The sequence below is a fragment of the Triticum aestivum genome, chromosome 5A, assembly GCF_018294505.1.
Source record: "Triticum aestivum cultivar Chinese Spring chromosome 5A, IWGSC CS RefSeq v2.1, whole genome shotgun sequence".
In the NCBI taxonomy this organism is placed as follows: domain Eukaryota; kingdom Viridiplantae; phylum Streptophyta; class Magnoliopsida; order Poales; family Poaceae; genus Triticum; species Triticum aestivum.
The window spans coordinates 513160130-513180434 of NC_057806.1; the positions used below are offsets into that span (position 1 = coordinate 513160130).

At 49.5% G+C, this 20305-nt stretch overlaps 1 protein-coding gene across 3 annotated transcripts; it reads left to right on the forward strand.

Annotated features, from left to right (window-relative positions):
- The first annotated feature begins 11155 nt into the window (after positions 1–11155).
- Positions 11156–13249, forward strand: LOC123107426 (2-alkenal reductase (NADP(+)-dependent)). 3 transcript variants are annotated; one of them, XM_044529415.1, is made up of 6 exons: positions 11156–11174; positions 11262–11542; positions 11776–11953; positions 12130–12296; positions 12422–12504; positions 12616–13249. In XM_044529415.1, exons 2-6 carry the CDS (start codon positions 11309–11311, stop codon positions 12992–12994), a joined length of 1041 nt encoding a protein of 346 aa, XP_044385350.1. In that variant the 5' UTR covers positions 11156–11174; positions 11262–11308; the 3' UTR covers positions 12995–13249. The 3 variants fall into 3 exon arrangements, with proteins under 3 accessions (XP_044385350.1, XP_044385349.1, XP_044385351.1); XM_044529414.1 differs by having other exon boundaries at positions 11159–11179; XM_044529416.1 differs by lacking the exon at positions 11156–11174 and having other exon boundaries at positions 11209–11542.
- The last annotated feature ends 7056 nt before the right edge of the window (positions 13250–20305 follow it).

The following is a 20305-nucleotide window of genomic DNA, read 5'->3' on the forward strand; positions in this document are numbered from 1 at the left end:
TAAGCATAGCACAAAGGTCGGTTAGTTCGTTTGGTAGAGCTTTTCCAATGTCAAGTATCTCTTCCTTAGACCATGAGATCGTGTAACTCCCGGATACCGTAGGAGTGCTTTGGGTGTACCAAACGTCACAACGTAAGTGGGTGACTATAAAGGTGCATTACAGGTATCTCCGAAAGTGTCTGTTGGGTTGACACGGATCGAGACTGGGATTTGTCACTCCGTGTTACGGAGAGGTATCACTGGGCCCACTCGGTAGTGCATCATCATAATGAGCTCAAGGTGACCAAGGTGTTGGCCACGGGATCATGCATTACGGTACGAGTAAAGTGACTTGCCGGTAACGAGACTGAACGAGGTATTGGGATACCGACGATCGAGTCTCGGGCAAGTAACATACCGTCTGACAAAGGGAATTGCATACGGGGTTTGATCGAATCCTCGACATCGTGGTTCATCCGATGACAACATCGAGGAGCATGTGGGAGCCAACATGGGTATCCAGATCCCGCTGTTGGTTATTGACCTAAGGTCGTCTCGGTCATGTCTGCATGTCTCCCGAACCCGTAAGGTCTACACACTTAAGGTTCGGTGACGCTAGGGTTATCAGGAAGACAAGTATGTGATTACCGAATGTTGTTCGGAGTCCCGGATGAGATCCCGGACGTCACGAGGAGTTCCGGAATGGTCCGGAGGTAAAGATTTATATAAGGAAAGTGGTTAAACGGACACCGGAAAGTTTCGGTGGCATACCGGTATTGTACCGGGGCCACCGGAAGGGTTCCGGGGGTCCACCGGGTGGGGCCACCCCTCCCGGGGGGGCCACATGGGCTGTGTGGGAGAGGGAGCCAGCCCCTAGTGGGCTGGGCGCGCCTCCCCACCTAGGTCCATGCGGCTAGGGCAAGGGGAGGGGAAACCCTAAAGGGGGCGCCCCCCTAGCTTGGGGGGCAAGCCACCCTTTTCCCTCTCCCTTTGGCCGCCGCCCCCCTCTAGGGTTTCCCCTAGAGGGCCGGCCCCCTTGCCCCTCTCCTCCTATATATAGAGGGGTGAGGGGAGGGCTGCAACAACACAAGCCAAGGCGCAGCCCCTCCCCTCCCCAACACCTCTCCTCCTCCGTACGTGCTTGGCGAAGCCCTGTCGGAGTACTGCTGCACGAACTACACCACGCCGTCGTGCTGCCGTTGGAGCTGTCTTCCTCATCCTCTCCTTCCTCCTTGCTGGATCAAGACGGAGGAGACGTCCATCGTCCCGTACGTGTGTTGAACGCGGAGGTGTTGTCCTTTCAGCACTTGGTCGTCGGTGATCCGAATCACGGCGAGTACGACTCCCTCATCACCATCCCCTTGAAAGCTTCCGCACTCGATCTACAAGTGGTATGTAGATGCAAACTCTCTCCCTTGACTCATTGCTTAGATGAACTCATAGATGGATCTTGGTGAAACCGTAGGAAATTTTTTAATTTTCTGCAACGTTCCCCAACAGTGGCATCATGAGCTAGGTCTATGCGTAGTTCTCTTTGCACGAGTAGAACACAATTTTGTTGTGGGCGTAGATCTTGTCAACTTGCTTGCCGCTACTAGTCTTATCTTGCTTCAGCGGTATTGTGGGATGAAGCGGCCCGGACCAACCTTACACGTACGCTTACGTGAGACCGGTTCCACCGACTAACATGCACTAGTTGCATAAGGTGGCTGGCGGGTGTCTGTCTCTCCCACTTTAGTTGAAGTGGATTCGATGAAAAGGGTCCTTATGAAGGGTAAATAGAAGTTGACAAGATCACGTTGTGGTTATTCGTAGGTAAGAAAACGTTCTTGCTAGAACCCAATTGCAGCCACGTAAAAGATGCAACAACAATTAGAGGACGTCTAACTTGTTTTTGCAGCAATTGTGATGTGATGTGATATGGTCAGAAGTTGTGATGAATGATGAATGATATATTGTGATGTATGAGATCATGTTCTTGTAATAGAAATCACGACTTGCATGTCGATGAGTATGACAACCGGCAGGAGCCATAGGAGTTGTCTTTATTTTTGTATGACCTGCGTGTCATTGAAGAACGCCATGTAAACTACTTTACTTTATTGCTAAACGCGTTAGTCATAGAAGTAGAAGTAGTCGTTGGCGTGACAACTTCATGAAGACACGATGATGGAGATCATGATGATGGAGATCATGGTGTCATGCCGGTGACAAGATGATCATGGAGCCCCGAAGATGAAGATCAAAGGAGCTATATGATATTGGCCATATCATGTCACTACTTTATATAATTGCATGTGATGTTTATTATGTTTATGCATCTTGTTTACTTAGATCGACGGTAGTAAATAAGATGATCCCTTATAACAATTTCAAGAAAGTGTTCCCCCTAACTGTGCACCCTTGCTAAAGTTCGTCGTTTCGAAGCACCACGTGATGATCGGGTGTGATAGATCCTTACGTTCACATACAACGGGTGTAAGACAGTTTTACACATGCAAAAACACTTAGGGTTAACTTGACGAGCCTAGCATGTACAGACATGGCCTCGGAACACGGAGACCGAAAGGTCGAACACGAGTCGTATGAAAGATACGATCAACATGAGAATGTTCACCGACGATGACTAGTCCGTCTCACGTGATGATCGGACACGGCCTAGTCGACTCGGATCGTGTAACACTTAAATGACTAGAGAGATGTCTAATCTGAGTGGGAGTTCATTCAATAATTTGATTAGATGAACTTAATTATCATGAACTTAGTCTAAAACCTTTTGCAAATATGTCTTGTAGATCAAATGGCCAACGCTCATGTCAACTTGAACTTCAACGCGTTCCTAGAGAAAACCAAGCTGAAAGATGATGGCAGCAACTATACGGACTGGGTCCGGAACTTGAGGATCATCCTCATAGCTGCCAGGAAACAATATGTCCTAGAAGGACCGCTAGGTGACGCTCCCGTCCCAGAGAACCAAGACATTATGAATGCTTGGCAGTCTCGTGCTGATGATTACTCCCTCGTTCAGTGCGGCATGCTTTACAGCTTAGAACCGGGGCTCCAAAAGCGTTTTGAGCATCACGGAGCATATGAGATGTTCGAAGAGCTGAAACTAGTTTTCCAAGCTCACACCCGGGTCGAGAGATATGACATCTCTGACAAGTTCTATAGTTGTAAGATGGAGGAAAATAGTTCTGTCGGTGAGCACATACTCAAGATGTCTTGGTTGCACAACCGTATGACCCAGCTGAATATTAACCTCCCTGATGAGGCAGTCATTGACAGAATCCTTCAGTCGCTCCCACCAAGCTACAAGAGCTTTGTGATGAACTACAATATGCAGGGGATGGTAAAGACCATTCCTGAAGTATTTTCTATGCTGAAGTCAGCAGAGGTTGAAATCAAGAAAGAACATCAAGTGTTGATGGTCAATAAGACCACTAAGTTCAAGAAGGGCAAGGGTAAGAAGAACTTCAAGAAGGACGGCAAGGAGGTTGCCGCGCCCGGTAAGCCAGTTGCCGGGAAGAAGTCAAAGAATGGACCCAAGCCTGAGACTGAGTGCTTTTATTGCAAGGGGAAGGGCCACTGGAAGCGGAACTGCCCCAAATACTTAGCGGATAAGAAGGCCGGCAACACTAAAGGTATATTCGATATACATGTAATTGATGTGTACCTCACCAGTACTCGTAGTAACTCCTGGGTATTTGATACCGGTGCCGTTGCTCATATTTGTAACTCACAGCAGGGGCTGTGGAATAAGCGGAGACTGGCGAAGGATGAGGTGACGATGCGCGTCGGGAATGGTTCCAGAGTCGATGTGATCGCCGTCGGCACGCTACCTCTACATTTACCCACGGGATTAGTTTTGAACCTTAATAATTGTTATTTAGTGCCAAGTTTGAGCATGAACATTGTATCTGGATCTCGTTTAATACGAGATGGCTACTTATTTAAGTCTGAGAATAATGGTTGTTCGATTTATATGAGAGATATGTTTTATGGTCATGGTCCGATGGTCAATGGTTTATTCTTAATGAATATCGAGCGTAATACTACACATATTCATAGCGTGAATACCAAAAGATGTAAAGTTGATAACGATAGTCCCACATACATGTGGCACTGCCGCCTTGGTCACATTGGTGTCAAGCACATGAAGAAGCTCCATGCTGATGGACTTTTAGAGTCTCTCGATTATGAATCATTTGACACATGCGAACCATGCCTCATGGGCAAGATGACCAAGACTCCGTTCTCCGGAACAATGGAGCGAGCAACCAACTTGTTGGAAATCATACATACCGATGTGTGCGGTCCAATGAGTGTTGAGGCTCGCGGAGGATATCATTATGTTCTCACTCTCACTGATGACTTGAGTAGATATGGGTATGTCTACTTAATGAAACACAAGTCTGAGACCTTTGAAAAGTTCAAGGAATTTCAGAATGAGGTAGAGAATCAACGTGACCGAAAGATAAAATTCCTACGATCAGATCGTGGAGGAGAATACTTAAGTCATGAATTTGGTACACACTTAAGGAAATGTGGAATCGTTTCACAACTAACGCCGCCTGGAACACCTCAGCGTAACGGTGTGTCCGAATGTCGTAATCGCACTCTATTAGATATGGTGCGGTCTATGATGTCTCTCACCGATTTACCACTATCATTTTGGGGATACGCTCTAGAGACAGCTACATTCACTTTAAATAGGGCACCGTCTAAATCCGTTGAGACGACACCGTATGAATTATGGTTTGGGAAGAAACCTAAGCTGTCGTTTCTAAAAGTTTGGGGATGCGATGCTTATGTCAAGAAACTTCAACCAGAAAAGCTCGAACCCAAGTCGGAAAAATGCGTCTTCATAGGATACCCTAAGGAAACCATTGGGTATACCTTCTACTTAAGATCCGAGGGCAAGATCTTTGTTGCCAAGAACGGATCCTTTCTGGAAAAAGAGTTTCTCTCGAAAGAAGTAAGTGGGAGGAAAGTAGAACTCGATGAAGTACTACCTCTTGAACCGGAAAGTAGTGCAGCCCAGGAAAATGTTCCTGTGATGCCTACACCAACTGAAGAGGAAAATAATGATGAGCAAGGTACTTCAGATCAAGTTGCTACTGAACTTCGTAGGTCCACAAGGACACGTTCCGCACTAGAGTGGTACGGCAACCCTGTCCTGGAAATCATGTTGTTAGACAACGGTGAACCTTCGAACTATGAAGAAGCTATGGCGGGTCCAGATTCCAACAAATGGCTAGAAGCCATGAAATCCGAGATAGAATCCATGTATGAAAACAAAGTATGGACTTTGACTGACTTGCCCGATGATCGGCGAGCGATAGAAAACAAATGGATCTTTAAGAAGAAGATGGACGCGGATGGTAATGTTACCATCTATAAAGCTCGACTTGTCGCTAAGGGTTATCGGCAAGTTCAAGGGATTGACTACGATGAGACTTTCTCTCCCGTAGCGAAGCTTAAGTCCGTCCGAATCATGTTAGCAATTGCCGCATACTATGATTATGAGATATGGCAGATGGACGTCAAAACGGCATTCCTTAACAATTATCTTAAGGAAGAACTGTATATGATGCAGCCGAAAGGTTTTGTCGATCCTAAGAACGCTAACAAAGTATGCAAGCTCCAGCGATCCATTTATGGGCTGGTGCAAGCATCTCGGAGTTGGAACATTCGCTTTGATGAGATGATCAAAGCGTTTGGGTTTATGCAGACTTATGGAGAAGCCTGCGTTTACAAGAAAGTGAGTGGGAGCTCTGTAGCATTTCTCATATTATATGTAGATGACATACTTTTGATGGGAAATGATACATAATTCTTGGACAGCATTAAGGCCTACTTGAATAAGTGTTTTTCAATGAAGGACCTTGGAGAAGCTACTTATATATTGGGCATCAAGATCTATAGAAATAGATCGAGACGCCTCATAGGTCTTTCACAAAGCACATACCTTGATAAGATTTTGAAGAAGTTCAAAATGGATCAGTCCAAGAAAGGGTTCTTGCCTGTATTGCAAGGTGTGAGATTGAGCTCGGCTCAATGCCCGACCACGGCAAAAGATATAGAAGAGATGAGTGTCATCCCCTATGCTTCAGCCATAGGATCTATTATGTATGCCATGCTGTGTACCAGACCTGATGTAAACCTTGCCGTAAGTTTGGTAGGAAGGTACCAAAGTAATCCCGGCAAGGAACACTGGACAGCGGTCAAGAATATCCTGAAGTACCTGAAAAGGACAAAGGACATGTTTTTCGTTTATGGAGGTGACGAAGAGCTCGTCGTAAAGGGTTACGTCGACGCTAGCTTCGACACAGATCTGGATGACTCTAAGTCACAAACCGGATATGTGTATATGTTGAATGGTGGAGCAGTAAGCTGGTGCAACTGCAAGCAGAGCGTGGTGGCGGGATCTACATGTGAAGCGGAGTACATGGCAGCCTCGGAGGCAGCGCATGAAGCTATTTGGGTGAAGGAGTTCATCACCGACCTAGGAGTCATACCCAATGCGTCGGGGCCGATCAAACTCTTCTGTGACAACACTGGAGCTATTGCCCTTGCCAAGGAGCCCAGGTTTCACAAGAAGACCAGGCACATCAAGCGTCGTTTCAACTCCATCCGTGAAAATGTTCAAGATGGAGACATAGAAATTTGCAAAGTACATACAGATCTGAATGTCGCAGATCCGTTGACTAAACCTCTCTCGCGAGCGAAACATGATCAACACCAGAACTCTATGGGTGTTCGATTCATCACAATGTAACTAGATTATTGACTCTAGTGCAAGTGGGAGACTGTTGGAAATATGCCCTAGAGGCAATAATAAAAGTGTTATTATTATATTTCTTTGTTCATGATAATAGTCTTTTATTCATGCTATAATTGTATTATCCGGAAATCGTAATACACGTGTGAATACATAGACCACAATATGTCCCTAGTGAGCCTCTAGTTGACTAGCTCGTTGTGATCAACAGATAGTCATGGTTTCCTGGCTATGGGCATTGGATGTCGTTGATAACGGGATCACATCATTAGGAGAATGATGTGATGGACAAGACCCAATCCTAAGCATAGCACAAAGGTCGGTTAGTTCGTTTGGTAGAGCTTTTCCAATGTCAAGTATCTCTTCCTTAGACCATGAGATCGTGTAACTCCCGGATACCGTAGGAGTGCTTTGGGTGTACCAAACGTCACAACGTAACTGGGTGACTATAAAGGTGCATTACAGGTATCTCCGAAAGTGTCTGTTGGGTTGACACGGATCGAGACTGGGATTTGTCACTCCGTGTTACGGAGAGGTATCACTGGGCCCACTCGGTAGTGCATCATCATAATGAGCTCAAGGTGACCAAGGTGTTGGCCACGGGATCATGCATTATGGTATGAGTAAAGTGACTTGCCGGTAACGAGACTGAACGAGGTATTGGGATACCGACGATCGAGTCTCGGGCAAGTAACATACCGTCTGACAAAGGGAATTGCATACGGGGTTTGATCGAATCCTCGACATCGTGGTTCATCCGATGACAACATCGAGGAGCATGTGGGAGCCAACATGGGTATCCAGATCCTGCTGTTGGTTATTGACCTAAGGTCGTCTCGGTCATGTCTGCATGTCTCCCGAACCCGTAGGGTCTACACACTTAAGGTTCGGTGACGCTAGGGTTATCAGGAAGACAAGTATGTGATTACCGAATGTTGTTCGGAGTCCCGGATGAGATCCCGGACGTCACGAGGAGTTCCGGAATGGTCCGGAGGTAAAGATTTATATAAGGAAAGTGGTTAAACGGACACCGGAAAGTTTCGGTGGCATACCGGTATTGTACCGGGGCCACCGGAAGGGTTCTGGGGGTCCACCGGGTGGGGCCACATGGGCTGTGTGGGAGAGGGAGCCAGCCCCTAGTGGGCTGGGCGCGCCTCCCCACCTAGGCCCATGCGGCTAGGGCAAGGGGAGGGGAAACCCTAAAGGGGGCGCCCCCCCTAGCTTGGGGGGCAAGCCACCCTTTTCCCTCTCCCTTTGGCCGCCGCCCCCCTCTAGGGTTTCCCCTAGAGGGCCGGCCCCCTTGCCCCTCTCCTCCTATATATAGAGGGGTGAGGGGAGGGCTGCAACAACACAAGCCAAGGCGCAACCCCTCCCCTCCCCAACACCTCTCCTCCTCCGTACGTGCTTGGCGAAGCCCTGTCGGAGTACTGCTGCACCAACTACACCACGCCGTCGTGCTGCCGTTGGAGCTGTCTTCCTCATCCTCTCCTTCCTCCTTGCTGGATCAAGACGGAGGAGACGTCCATCGTCCCGTACGTGTGTTGAACGCGGAGGTGCTGTCCTTTCAGCACTTGGTCGTCGGTGATCCGAATCACGGCGAGTACGACTCCCTCATCACCATCCCCTTGAAAGCTTCCGCACTCGATCTACAAGTGGTATGTAGATGCAAACTCTCTCCCTTGACTCGTTGCTTAGATGAACTCATAGATGGATCTTGGTGAAACCGTAGGAAATTTTTTAATTTTCTGCAACGTTCCCCAACACACCGTTACTCCCTTTTCAGAACGTAACTAGTTCCAAAACTGGACTGAGTGTTGGCAAGTCCAAAATCTATGCATGATAGTATCCTCACGGCCACACACTGCACAGAAAACTCCTGGCTTTATCCTCCGTCGCAGCAGCTCCGCACCCACCGCCAAGCCATTTCTAATCACTCGCCACATATGAATCTTAGTCTTGCTTGGTGCGCTTGTATCCCAAAGGCGCAAGTACCCTACATGCTTGTTAACTGAACTAGTTGATTCCAACCGTCCGGTTTTCATCTTATTCATAGTCATTCTCAGATGATACGCAGAACGCACCGTGAAGATGCCATTCTTCGTATAGTTCCAAGCTAAATAGTCCTCCATCGATGGCCCCCCAATAGCAATCTGTTTTATGTCTTGCGCATCATCCGGCGAGAACATTCCATCAATTCTGTTATTGTTCCAAGCATCACCCAACTCAACCATCAGATCTGCCACTTTAGTCACACCCTGCTCGAACAAAGCCCCGAGTGGCCTCATGCTGCCGCTTCTCGGGATCCAGTTATCATGGTGTATATTGATACTTGTTCCATCACCGACCCTCCAAACAAGTCCTTCTCTCAATAGATCACGCCCATGGAGGATGCTCCGAAGGAGCCCCCCCGAGGGACACGTGGCTGACATAATCGTGGTATCTGGAAAGTATCTTGCCTTGAGAACTCGAGCACATAACGACGTTGGGTATTGTAAAATCCTACATGCCTGTTTGGCCAATAGGGCTTGGTTGAAAGCTTCCGGATCACGAAAGTCTAGACCCCCATCCCGCTTTGCCTCACACATCTTCTCCCATGGGATCCAATGCACCTTCCTTTCACCATTTGTTGCCCCCCACCAGAATTTTGACGAGATAGAAGTCAGGTTCCGGCACATTTTCTTTGTGAGATGGAAACAACTCATGGTGTAGGTTGGTGTAGCTTGGAGTACCGACTTAACAAGCACTTCCCGCGCCGCCTTGGAGAGACCCTGGCCCTTCAGACCGTTAACCTTTCCTTTCGAGCACTCCGTGACATATTTGAAAGTACCATCCTTTGATCTCCCGACCAGTGTGGGGAGACCCAAATAACGTTAGCCAAGTGCCTCATTATGAATACCCAGTATGGTTTGTAGTTGGCCTTTCATGTCATCCTGAGTGCCTTTACCAAAAAGATGGCAGATTTTTGTAAGTTAATGTGCTGACCCGACGCCTCCTCGTACTGCCTCAAGATTTCCTTCAACTCCATCATATTTTCCATTGATCCCTCCAGGAACACAATATTGTCATCGGCGAACAATAAGTGAGTAACATTGGGGCCAGTGCTCCCAAATGACACTCCTTTGATTATCTTCTCCTCTTGTGCTCTTTTAAGCAACGCCGAGAACCCCTCTACACAGAACAAGAACAAATAGGGTGATAGTGGGTCCCCTTGTCTCAGTCCACGAGAAGGAACAAAATCCCTAGATAAACCACCAATAAGCCTCACTGAGAACCTCGCCGATGTTACACAAAGCATGATCATAGCAATCCATTGAGTATCAAAACCCACTCGATTCAAAACCTGCTCCAGAAATATCCATTTGACTATCATATGCCTTCATCATGTCTAACTTTACCGCACACAGTGGCTTCTTTCTCTTCCTGTTCCGAATGGCGTGCACACACTCATATGCCACAATGACATTATCCATAATCAACCTTCCCGACACAAAAGCACTTTGTTCTTCTGAGATCAAAAGAGGAAGTGAGCCTTTTAATCTATTTGCCAACACCATTGTGGCTATTTTATAGAGCACATTACATAAGCTGATCGGTCTGAATTGTGAAATCAACTCTGGTGAGTTGATTTTCGAAATCATGACAATAACCGTATCATTAAAACCCTCAGGCGCCGACACACCGTTCAGAAAATCCTTCACCGCCTTGCACACATCCTCCTTAACCAAAGACCAGTGTCTTTGATAGAAGAGAGCCGGGAGCCCATCAGGCCCGGGAGCCTTTGTAGGGGCCATTTGGAATAAACTGTCTCGATCTCGTCATTAGAAAAGGCTGCTGTCAGCCTTTGATTCATCTCCGCCGTAACCAATGGTACTATATTTTGTAACAGCACGTTGGCACCGGCCGACCCATCGGACATCAACAGTCGTTCGTAGAAAGAGGCAGCAAGTTCTCTCATGTCCTCATCCACCGTGCAGCGAGATCCATCCTCCCGTCGAAGCGCCCTAATGGTATTTTTTTCTCTTTCTCTGTGAAGCTCTGTTTTGAAAATATTTGGTGTTTTGATCACCGGCTTTAAGTCAGTCCACCGGGAACGCTGACGGTAGAACAACTCCTCCCTCGCATAGATCTCTCTCAACTTTTCCTCAATGGCTCGGGTTTCCAGTGAACTCACGTGACTGCTATGTGGCTCGCATGAACACCACCGATGGACACCAATACTGCAACGTGTAACGACGTCACACCAAGGTCAGGCCAGATGGTCCAGATAAAACGCACCGGGAGCCAGCCACATTAGACCGCGTACAAAATGGAAAGAGAAGCGACGAAGAGCGGCGCGGCGAGACGCGCGGCACGCTCTAGTGTCGTCCAACGCACGACGTATGCCTCACAAGTCCGGCCCGCTGACAAATCTCCGGTGAGGTCCGGTCTTGCCCGCGCCTCATCACGCATTAAAAGCGCGCGCGGCTGCTCCCTCACTTCCATAGTACTCCGTATCTAGTAGATTACTGCAGATCACCCAACTCATCGGCGCGTCCGAGGAAGGAAGCAATGGCGGCGGCGGCGGAGGTGAGCAACAAGAGGGTGATCCTGAAGCGCTACGTGACGGGGTTCCCCTCCGAGGACGACATGGAGCTCGTCCCGGCGACGGCGCGCTTGGCCGTGCCGCGGGGGTCGAACGCCGTGGTGGTCAAGAACCTCTACCTCTCCTGCGACCCCTACCTGCGCAGCCGGATGTCCGGGAACGACGAGCCCAGCCACGTCCCGGACTTCGTCCAGGGGGAGGTACGTACTGCCGTCCTTTAATTTGTTTTAACCTAGCATCAAACTTGTGGTTCGCATGAGCAGAACTTGCAATATCTACTCTGTTACTGTTTCACGGGACAAGGGACAGCCGACAGTAATCTGATCGGCAGTTGTGTACATGGATTCAGCCTTTTCTTTTTCTGATCTGAATTTTTCCCCACCTGAAGCTGAAGGCATAACATTTTGCTGCCTCCCTACGTGAATCCTGCCAGGTTTTAACTACTTTAGGCGTAAGCAAGGTGGTGGAATCCGGGCACCAGGATTACAAGCCCGGCGATCTGGTGTGGGGGTTGACAGGATGTGAAGAGTACACTTTGATCACTAATCTGGAGTCGCATTTCAAGATCAACCATCCTGAATTGCCGCTGTCATACTACACAGGAGTTCTTGGTGAGTTCACTTTTATTCAACACAAGTTAACCAGGTCTGGTTATCATTAATTCATTATAGTAATCTACTTGTTATTCTGAAACGTGAAAGTTATGGTTTGATTTCTTCATAGACCTTAGTCTGCTATAGAATCAATCAAAGTGTTTTCTCTGACTGCTAGAAACTTCATAATTCAGGCATGCCTGGCCTTACTGCCTATGTTGGATTTTTTGACGTGGCCAAGCCAAAAAAGGGCGAGTATGTCTTTGTGTCGGCAGCGTCAGGCGCCGTTGGACAGCTTGTCGGGCAGCTTGCCAAGATTTCTGGCTGCTATGTGGTTGGCAGTGCCGGTTCTGATGAGAAGGTCTGTGCCTACTCATTTGGGCACATCCCCAGACAATGAGTACCTTTGTTCATACTGATTTAATTTTGTCACTGCCGTTGGCGAAGCTTTCTATTTTTGATGAGATGAATTTGCCTTCTCCTCAGGTCAACCTCCTAAAAACAAAGTTTGGGTTTGATGATGCCTTCAACTACAAGAAGGAGCAGGACTTGGACGCCACACTGAAGAGGTTAATTGCAGGCCCCTTCCCTAGTTACCATATACTCTTGCGATTCTTCTAACTTCCAATGAATAGTGCCAGTTAATAAAGAGTTCTGCGTGCCATGATACTTGCTTTCAGATGCTTCCCAGAGGGCATCGACATCTACTTCGAGAACGTGGGTGGCGCGATGCTGGACGCGGTGCTTCTCAACATGAGGCTGCATGGGCGGGTGTCCGTGTGCGGGTTGATCTCGCAGTACAACCTGGAGCAGAGCGAGGGCGTGCGCAACCTTTTCTGCATCATCACCAAGCGCATCCGCATGGAGGGGTTCATCGTGACGGATCACTACGGCACCTACAGAAAGTTCGAAGAGGAGATGGCCGGCTACCTCAAGGACGGGAAGATCACCTACGTGGAGGACGTCGCCGAGGGGATCGAGAGCTTCCCGACGGCGCTCATCGGGCTCTTCTACGGGCGCAACGTCGGAAAGCAGCTGGTGGCCGTCGCACGGGAGTGACGTCGCATACCAGGAGCCCTCCTGGATCGAGAAGCAGTGATGTGCGTTCAGAGACCAGAATTCAGATATACATATATATAGAGAGAGGTACTTAGTCCGGTTGCTGGATTCCTCATGCTTTGAGCCAGTGTTTGGAGAAAGCAGAATCCTACTTAGGTAGGTGAACCAGGAAGCTGGAATGAATTAATAATCTTTACTAGTATATATATACAAGAATAAAAGTGGCTAAGCTAGCTTCGATTTGGTGCATTTCAAGTGCCAGGGCGTATGCTCTCTTGGGCTGCCACGTGTCCATTTCTATCATCTTGCCGTGTTTTGGTTAAGCACCCATTTTTTTATTCTTGGCCTTGAGAAAGGTAAGAGCCACACAATAACTTATTGGTTTGGTCTGTTCTTTCTATTGACTTTGGGAAACTTTAATGTTGAATGTGTCAGCTCTACTGGCATTGATTAATTACGCTCGGTTGATTCATGCCATCCTCATCTGTTTCTACTGATTAATGTACGAGGATGCATGACATCCATGGATTGAGCAACTCCTTGGGCAAGCACCATATGCACAAATGCTATGGTGAGAATAGACTCATCTTCTTCTTAGTAGTGTCTCAGGTGGTCTTTGGGAAGAAGGGCAAGATGTGGCCAACAGCACATGGATCCTAGTAGTGTCGCGCTCTTGGTGGCTGGCGCGGACGGCGGCCGCCGTTGCCAATATAGTCATCTCGCAGCTCGACTGCATGAAGCTCCTCATGCAGGCATGCATTCTTCTAACCCCTGATGGCCCCTGGTTCATGCTGCTAGGCGTGAAGCTGATGTTTCTTATTTGCACTTCTTCTGTTCTATTCGCACGCACACATCATGTTGGTGGCGGGCGAGAGCACCAAGAAGGGAATTGGGTTCCTGCAGGTAACGACCCTACATTCCCTCTGCCTCTGTTCTGTTTTGTGTTGCAAACTAAAGAATGATCCAAATTTTGTTATGATTAAATGCATGTACCTTTAGAGGTTCCATGGTGATGTGACAAGTAAATTTAGAACTGCAACATTCAAATACACCACATAAAAGAAACTTTGGAGTTAGTTGAAGTCTATCATTGAGCTTTTTCACAACACGTGCAGTCATAAGTTACCTGCACGAAATATCTAGGTAAAATAGCCCCACCCCCACCCTGCGTCGCCCGTGTCTGGCGACATTGGGGAAACCCTCGCCGCTGGGAGCCCCCCTTTGACTCCGCCATGCCCGCATCGCCGCCGCCAGAGGGCCGGCCGGCGAAGCCGTGCCGCACCTGGGGATGGCGGCGGCGGGGCGATTCCGTTCCTACCCTGCCCCGCGCTTGCATTGCGCCGCCCCTCCGCCACCGGCTCCCTGCAACGCCGCCGCTGATGGGCCGGCCGTGCCGGCCGCGTCACGCCTGAGGATGGCTGCGGTGGAGCGTCCCCCCTCCCCCCAGCGCTCGCGCTGGAGGCCTTCCCACTCCACGGCCCCAGATCGGATCTGGCGTGCCGCGGCCACTCCCCACGTCCAACTGCTGCACACATCCTGCTGGTCTTGCTCGTCGGCGCGGCCGTGTCTCTGCTGATCCTCCCCCAGTCCGCGTCTTGCCCCCCCCCCCCCCCCAGCCCCTCTTCTTGCTGCCGTCCGTCGGGGTGGGCGTGACCCTTGGGGGAGGTGGCCGGGGCTCGGTCCTGCCTAGGTGCAGGCCACCCTTCATCCCCGGCGATGTCTCCTCCGAGCTACTGTGATGACCTCTGTGTGTGTGTGTGTGTGTGTGTGTGTGTGGTGACGATGGTCCTCTGGCAGCATGTTAGAAGCTCCGTGGTGGATTTTGTCGACACCGCTCCGGTCCCGGCCTCCATGGCCCTACGTTCTCCAGTGTTCTTGGTCTGCCAGCGTCCTCTACCGGTGTGGTTTCGGCCCCGATGCACCGGCAGTTGCGCCTCTTTCAGCTTCGGTTCACTAGCGTTCTGGTGGCTCCGCCTCCGGCGGATCTGCGTTTCCTTCTGGTTCCGGATTGCCGGCGGCGCCGGCTGCCATCCTTCCATCCGCATAGTTCTCTACCCTGCTGCCTCTCCGACCCTGTCCACCTACACCCCATGTCGGTTTCAAAGCTCGCGTTTTTCGTCGGCGACATGTGCAGCCCCACCCCCATCTGAGGTAGCGGTCGACAAGCAGGTTGTCTCCGGCATCTTTGGATCCTGATCTGGCGGCTTTGGGATTGCTCGGACTGGGCCAGGTGAAATCCATGCTCGGCTTGCCGATGCTGGCTGCGGCGACACCCGCGGGTGTCGTTTCCCTTCCTGGAGGTGCTGCCATGGCCTTTTCCGTGCACCCCTTCGAGTATCGGGGGAAACCCTAGGTCCGGTTCTCCGGATCGGATGGCGATGACGTCCGTTCCCCTTCTTGAAGGCGCTATCTTGCAAGCTCGTGGTGTCCCGGTGTTGGAATTGAAGATGTTTGACGTCCTTCTGAGTTGGTTTGCTCCTCTAGTTTTAGGTTTGGTGGGTTTAGTTGTGTCATTCCCCCTGTTCGGGCTAAGCACCCCGTCTCTCTATGCTCCGGACACCATGTTTATGCAAGAACTCTATGCTCCGGACACCATGTTTATGCCTTCTTGCGTTCATGGCATGTGTTGTACCCTTTGTTGTACTCTTTCTTCTTTCTTCTATCAATGAAATGATACGCAAGCTTTGCGTATTCGCGAAAAAATAAGTTATCTGAATAATAATTGATAATAAATAACCAAAACAAAAAATACTTTACCAATTGACTGGATCGAACTAGGTATAGATGACATTTATAAACATCTGTGTTTTGTTCAGTATGCAAATAGCGGGACATTTGCTCAATAACTAGGGATGAGGTACTAGAAATTCTAAAAAAGAATAGAAAGCACCACAAGGGCTTCGAGTTGATGGTACTCATCGTGCACTCTGGCCGCAGCCCAGCAAAGGGCCAGTATAGGTGATGCATTATAACACACACAAAATTTGAATTACAAAAATAGCACAAGTGCTTCATCTGCACAGTCCAATCTTCACAGAGAAATCAATGACCAAACTTGGAACAGGAAAAATACAGAACTGGAATGACATGCCTACTTGTTTTCTATAGGATGAGCAAACTGCAGGAATTTGTAGAGTGTTCGATGCCACACAAAAACAAAAGAACTGTACAAAGAGGTTAGACACTATGCCGACGGCCAGGGCCGTCGGCATAGGCCTGAGTCCCATCGGGGTAGACCTATGCCGACGGCCCCCGTCGGCATAGGGCCGTCGGCAACATATGCGTCGGCACAACCAGGGAGGCCGTCGGCTTAGAAAAGCCGTCGGCATATATGATACGCCGACGGGGGCCGTACATCTATGCCGTCGGCAACTATCACGCCTAACGGCGGCCGCCGTCAAGTCTGCCCAATGACTGATCGCCACATGGCACCCCTATGCCGACGGCTAGCCGTCGGCTTAGTCAAAACCTATGCCGACGGCTAGACCGTTGGCATAGGGGTGCCATGGGGCGACCAGCCGCTGCTCGTGGACCAGGGCTATGCCGACGGCCGGGCCGTCGGCATAGTTCGGCATAGTTTGAAACTAAGCCGACGGCCAGGCCGTCGGCATAGTCCTTCATACAGAGCTCCCAGTAGCTGACACGTGGCACCTATGCCGACGGCCTAGCCGTCGGCACAGTTTTTAAACTAAGCCGACGGCTAGGCCGTCGGCATAGGTGCCACGTGTCAGCTACCGGGAGCTCACGCTAGCCCTATGTCGACGGCCTAGCCGTCGGCATAGTTTGCTTTTGCTTTTTTTTTCTTTTTTCTGTTTGTTTTCAGATCAATTCAATTCAAATAGCAGCACATATCAGCAGATATATATGATGAGATAGACATATAAAACACAACGGGATATCATCCGGCACCATCACAACAATATATGCATAAGCATCATCACACACAAGTCTCTAAATGAACATCATCACAACCAACATAAGCATATAGAGAAGCACATAAGTGATCTAAATGATCATCACCACACACAAGTCATCTCAAGCATCATCACCACACAAGGATCATCGAGCACCGTGGAGGTCGTCACCGCCAAGACGGCCAAAGCCCAGGTCGTCACTGCTAGCGGCAGCGCTACCGCCAAGACCGCCTCCGCCTCCGTGGATCGGAGTGGTCGGGCTTTGTGTCTCCGGAGTGCTGCGAAGACCACCGCCAACGGTAGATCCACATGTTCCCTGGATGTTGAAAAGACATATGTACGAGATATATGACTGTGTTGAAAGGCATGACATGCTTTGGGTGAATAGATTGAGGATGAACTAACCGGCGAGGGGCCAGCGTTCTGTGCCACAAACTCCTCAAAGCTCATCAACACTGGTTATGCTGGAGGGCATTGTGCTGGAGGGAACTGAGGACACCTGCCGGCCGCCATATCCTGAAAAGCCTGCTGCATCTGGCTATCCCTCTGCACTTGGTGTTCATAAAGCCTCTGATGTCACGCCATGGTCTCCTGGCGTGTGTACTCCATGTAGGCCTACGGTATGACATGATGGAACTCATAAAACTACTAAATGCGGAAAATGAAGTGAGCAATGAAGATAAGAGGGAAAATACTTACAGATTGTTGCTCCTGAAAGAGGGACTGTGTACTGGTCACTGGCTGGCTCGTGCGCTGGCTCAGGCTCGGGTCGATCCGACGAAGCTGTGTGTAGGAGATACTAGGAGTGATCACAACATCGAGAACCGCCTCCCGACCGTGCTCCTTGGGCCCCATGCTCACCACCGCCCTGTCGTCCAGAGGCGCCGCAATGGGGTCAGGTGTGTCAGGATGCAACTTCAGATACGCTTTGGAGTAGGCCTGCTTCCTCCCGCGGTCTTCTTGCCGTAGTACTGGGGCTCGCCAGGCTTGGAGTCCTTCCGCGTATGGGCGATCTCCCACGCCTGCATGTCTGAGAGCGGCCGCTTCAGTTTCTCCTCCTGCACCACCAAACAGAGGTTAGTCATACATAAGAAAGTGATGGTAAATAGAAGAAGAAGAATGTTTAATGGGGTTAGTCATACATTAACTGCCTTGTGGAGATAGTGGTTTCGGTTTCCCTGAGCATGTACTCCCTCCGTCCCTCGGTTAGCCTTATTTTTGGTTCTCATAGCCGCCCAGGCTCCAGCCTCATCACACCAAAGATCCACCAATGCCGCCCAGGACTCGTCTTTTCCATAACACCAATTTGGACACACCTACATAATAAAAGCATAATGGCATGTAGGTGTGTCCAAATTGGTGTTATGGAAGCATAAAGCATAAAGCATAATGTACCACAAGGTAATGAAAGCATAATGAAAGCATAATATATGAAAGCATAATGAAAAATCTTTTATACTTACCGCCAAGAACTCGGGCCTCTCCAAGGTAATGCCCATCCTCCGCGCTTCTTCCTTGGTCATCTTCACACCAAGATAGTCGTGGTAGTATGTGGAGATGGCCACATAGCGCACCTCGTACTGCATCTGGCGGGCCTTCTTCTTGCATTGGCGCAGCACGATCTGGTCCGCTCTAGCCCTGTGCTCTGGAAGAACTCGATAGAATGTCTACAATCATGCATGAAACAAGAATGGAAGAAGCCATGAGTTAAATCATTCATGAAACTAGAATGGACTTGTGCTTCTGAAGAGAACTCACCCAGAAAGTAGTGATCACGGCCTTGGCATGGGTCTCATGGTCCGCGTGGCGGGCCGCTTCCCAGTGGTCCCAGCTCGTGGCCAAAACCCGACGGTCCAGCTGCCTAACTGGATCAGGACAGTACAACCCCGGCCAATATAACTTCAGCAAGACGGTGATGAGGCCGTTGGGAATACGGACCCCTTTAGAATATATCCAGTTGCTGCAAAAGAATGAACTATTAGCATGTGACAAGCAAAATAAATAACAACCGGAATAAGCATGTGACAAGCAAAATAATGACCACTTACTCTTTTCCTGTGGGCTCAATGAGCCACTTCTGCTCCTCAGTAGCAGGAACCTGCTTTGGTAGCTTTGCGTTGCCACGCAGCCACCGCTTCTTGTCAACCCCCTTCCCGTCACCACCATCATCCCCGCCACCACCCTCCTCCTCGCCTGCCTCCCCCTCCCCAACCTCCTCCTCCTCCTCCTCCTCCTCGCCTGCCTCCTCCTCCACCTCCTCCTCCTCCTCCACCACCACCACCTCCTCCTCCTCCTCCTCCCTAGAGTGTACCTCACTAGCGGAGGGTACCTCACTAGAGGAGGGCCTCGAAGACAACACCCCTAAGTCGGTGAGGGTGCGCTCTTTCTGGTCGCGACCCCCTGTAGTGGCTCTCCCCCCAGCACCTCGTCCTCTAGAGGCTCTTCCCCCGCCCCCTCCTCCTCTAGGGGCACCTCTCCCTCGACCTCCCTGTGAGGAGTCATCGTCAAGTAGCCAAGGGGGAGGATTACGTGCTCGACCACTCCGACTAGGCAGGCCGACGACCTTGCGTAGGAAACCCACGCCGTCGGCCTTCCCCTTGCCCATGTTCCACGAACCTGCATTGAAAAGAGAAAAAGCAATTAGTAAATTAATGAAATGAAGGAAAAGGCATGATAATAAACACATTAATAAAAATGCATAAAAAGGCATATTCCTAAACTATAGGAAAAAATACTTGAAACGTACATCTGCTAGAACCCATATGAATCATCACTGTTGTAACCTCTTTCTCGGTCCGTCTCATCATCACTATCAATCATATCATCTTCGTTGTCCGACGGAGGTGGAGGCTCTTCCTCGTCGTCAGCGTCTTCGTTTAACTTTTCTAGCATAAGTATGTCATTTTCATTGACAATGGTCTCACCATCATTCCATGCATCATCGACGTTTGGGTCCACATCATCATCACCCAATGGTCTAGCGTCATCGTTTCTAACCACATCATCATCATCATCATCATCAGGTTGCTCTTGATAGAACACTCCCTCGTATGTCATGGGGTTAATGTTGTAGTAATCGTCTTCATTCGGGTCTGGTAGCTTACCATGTGGCGACACCTTGAACACAACTTCCCAACCCTTTAGATACACTTTCTGGCATGGGTAAGGCAGATAATATACTTGTGTAGCTTGGGTAGCCGCAATGAAGAGATCGGCTCCGGCATAGACGGTTGATGGTTTAACTTCGACCAAACCAATGGAAGGCGTATGTTTTACCCCCTCCCGCGGATCAAACCATCGGCATTTGAACACAGGAAGACTTAGGGTCTCACGCCCCTGGCGGAATTTAACCTCGTATATATTTTGTACCCTTCCGTAGTAGTCTACTGAATTTTGA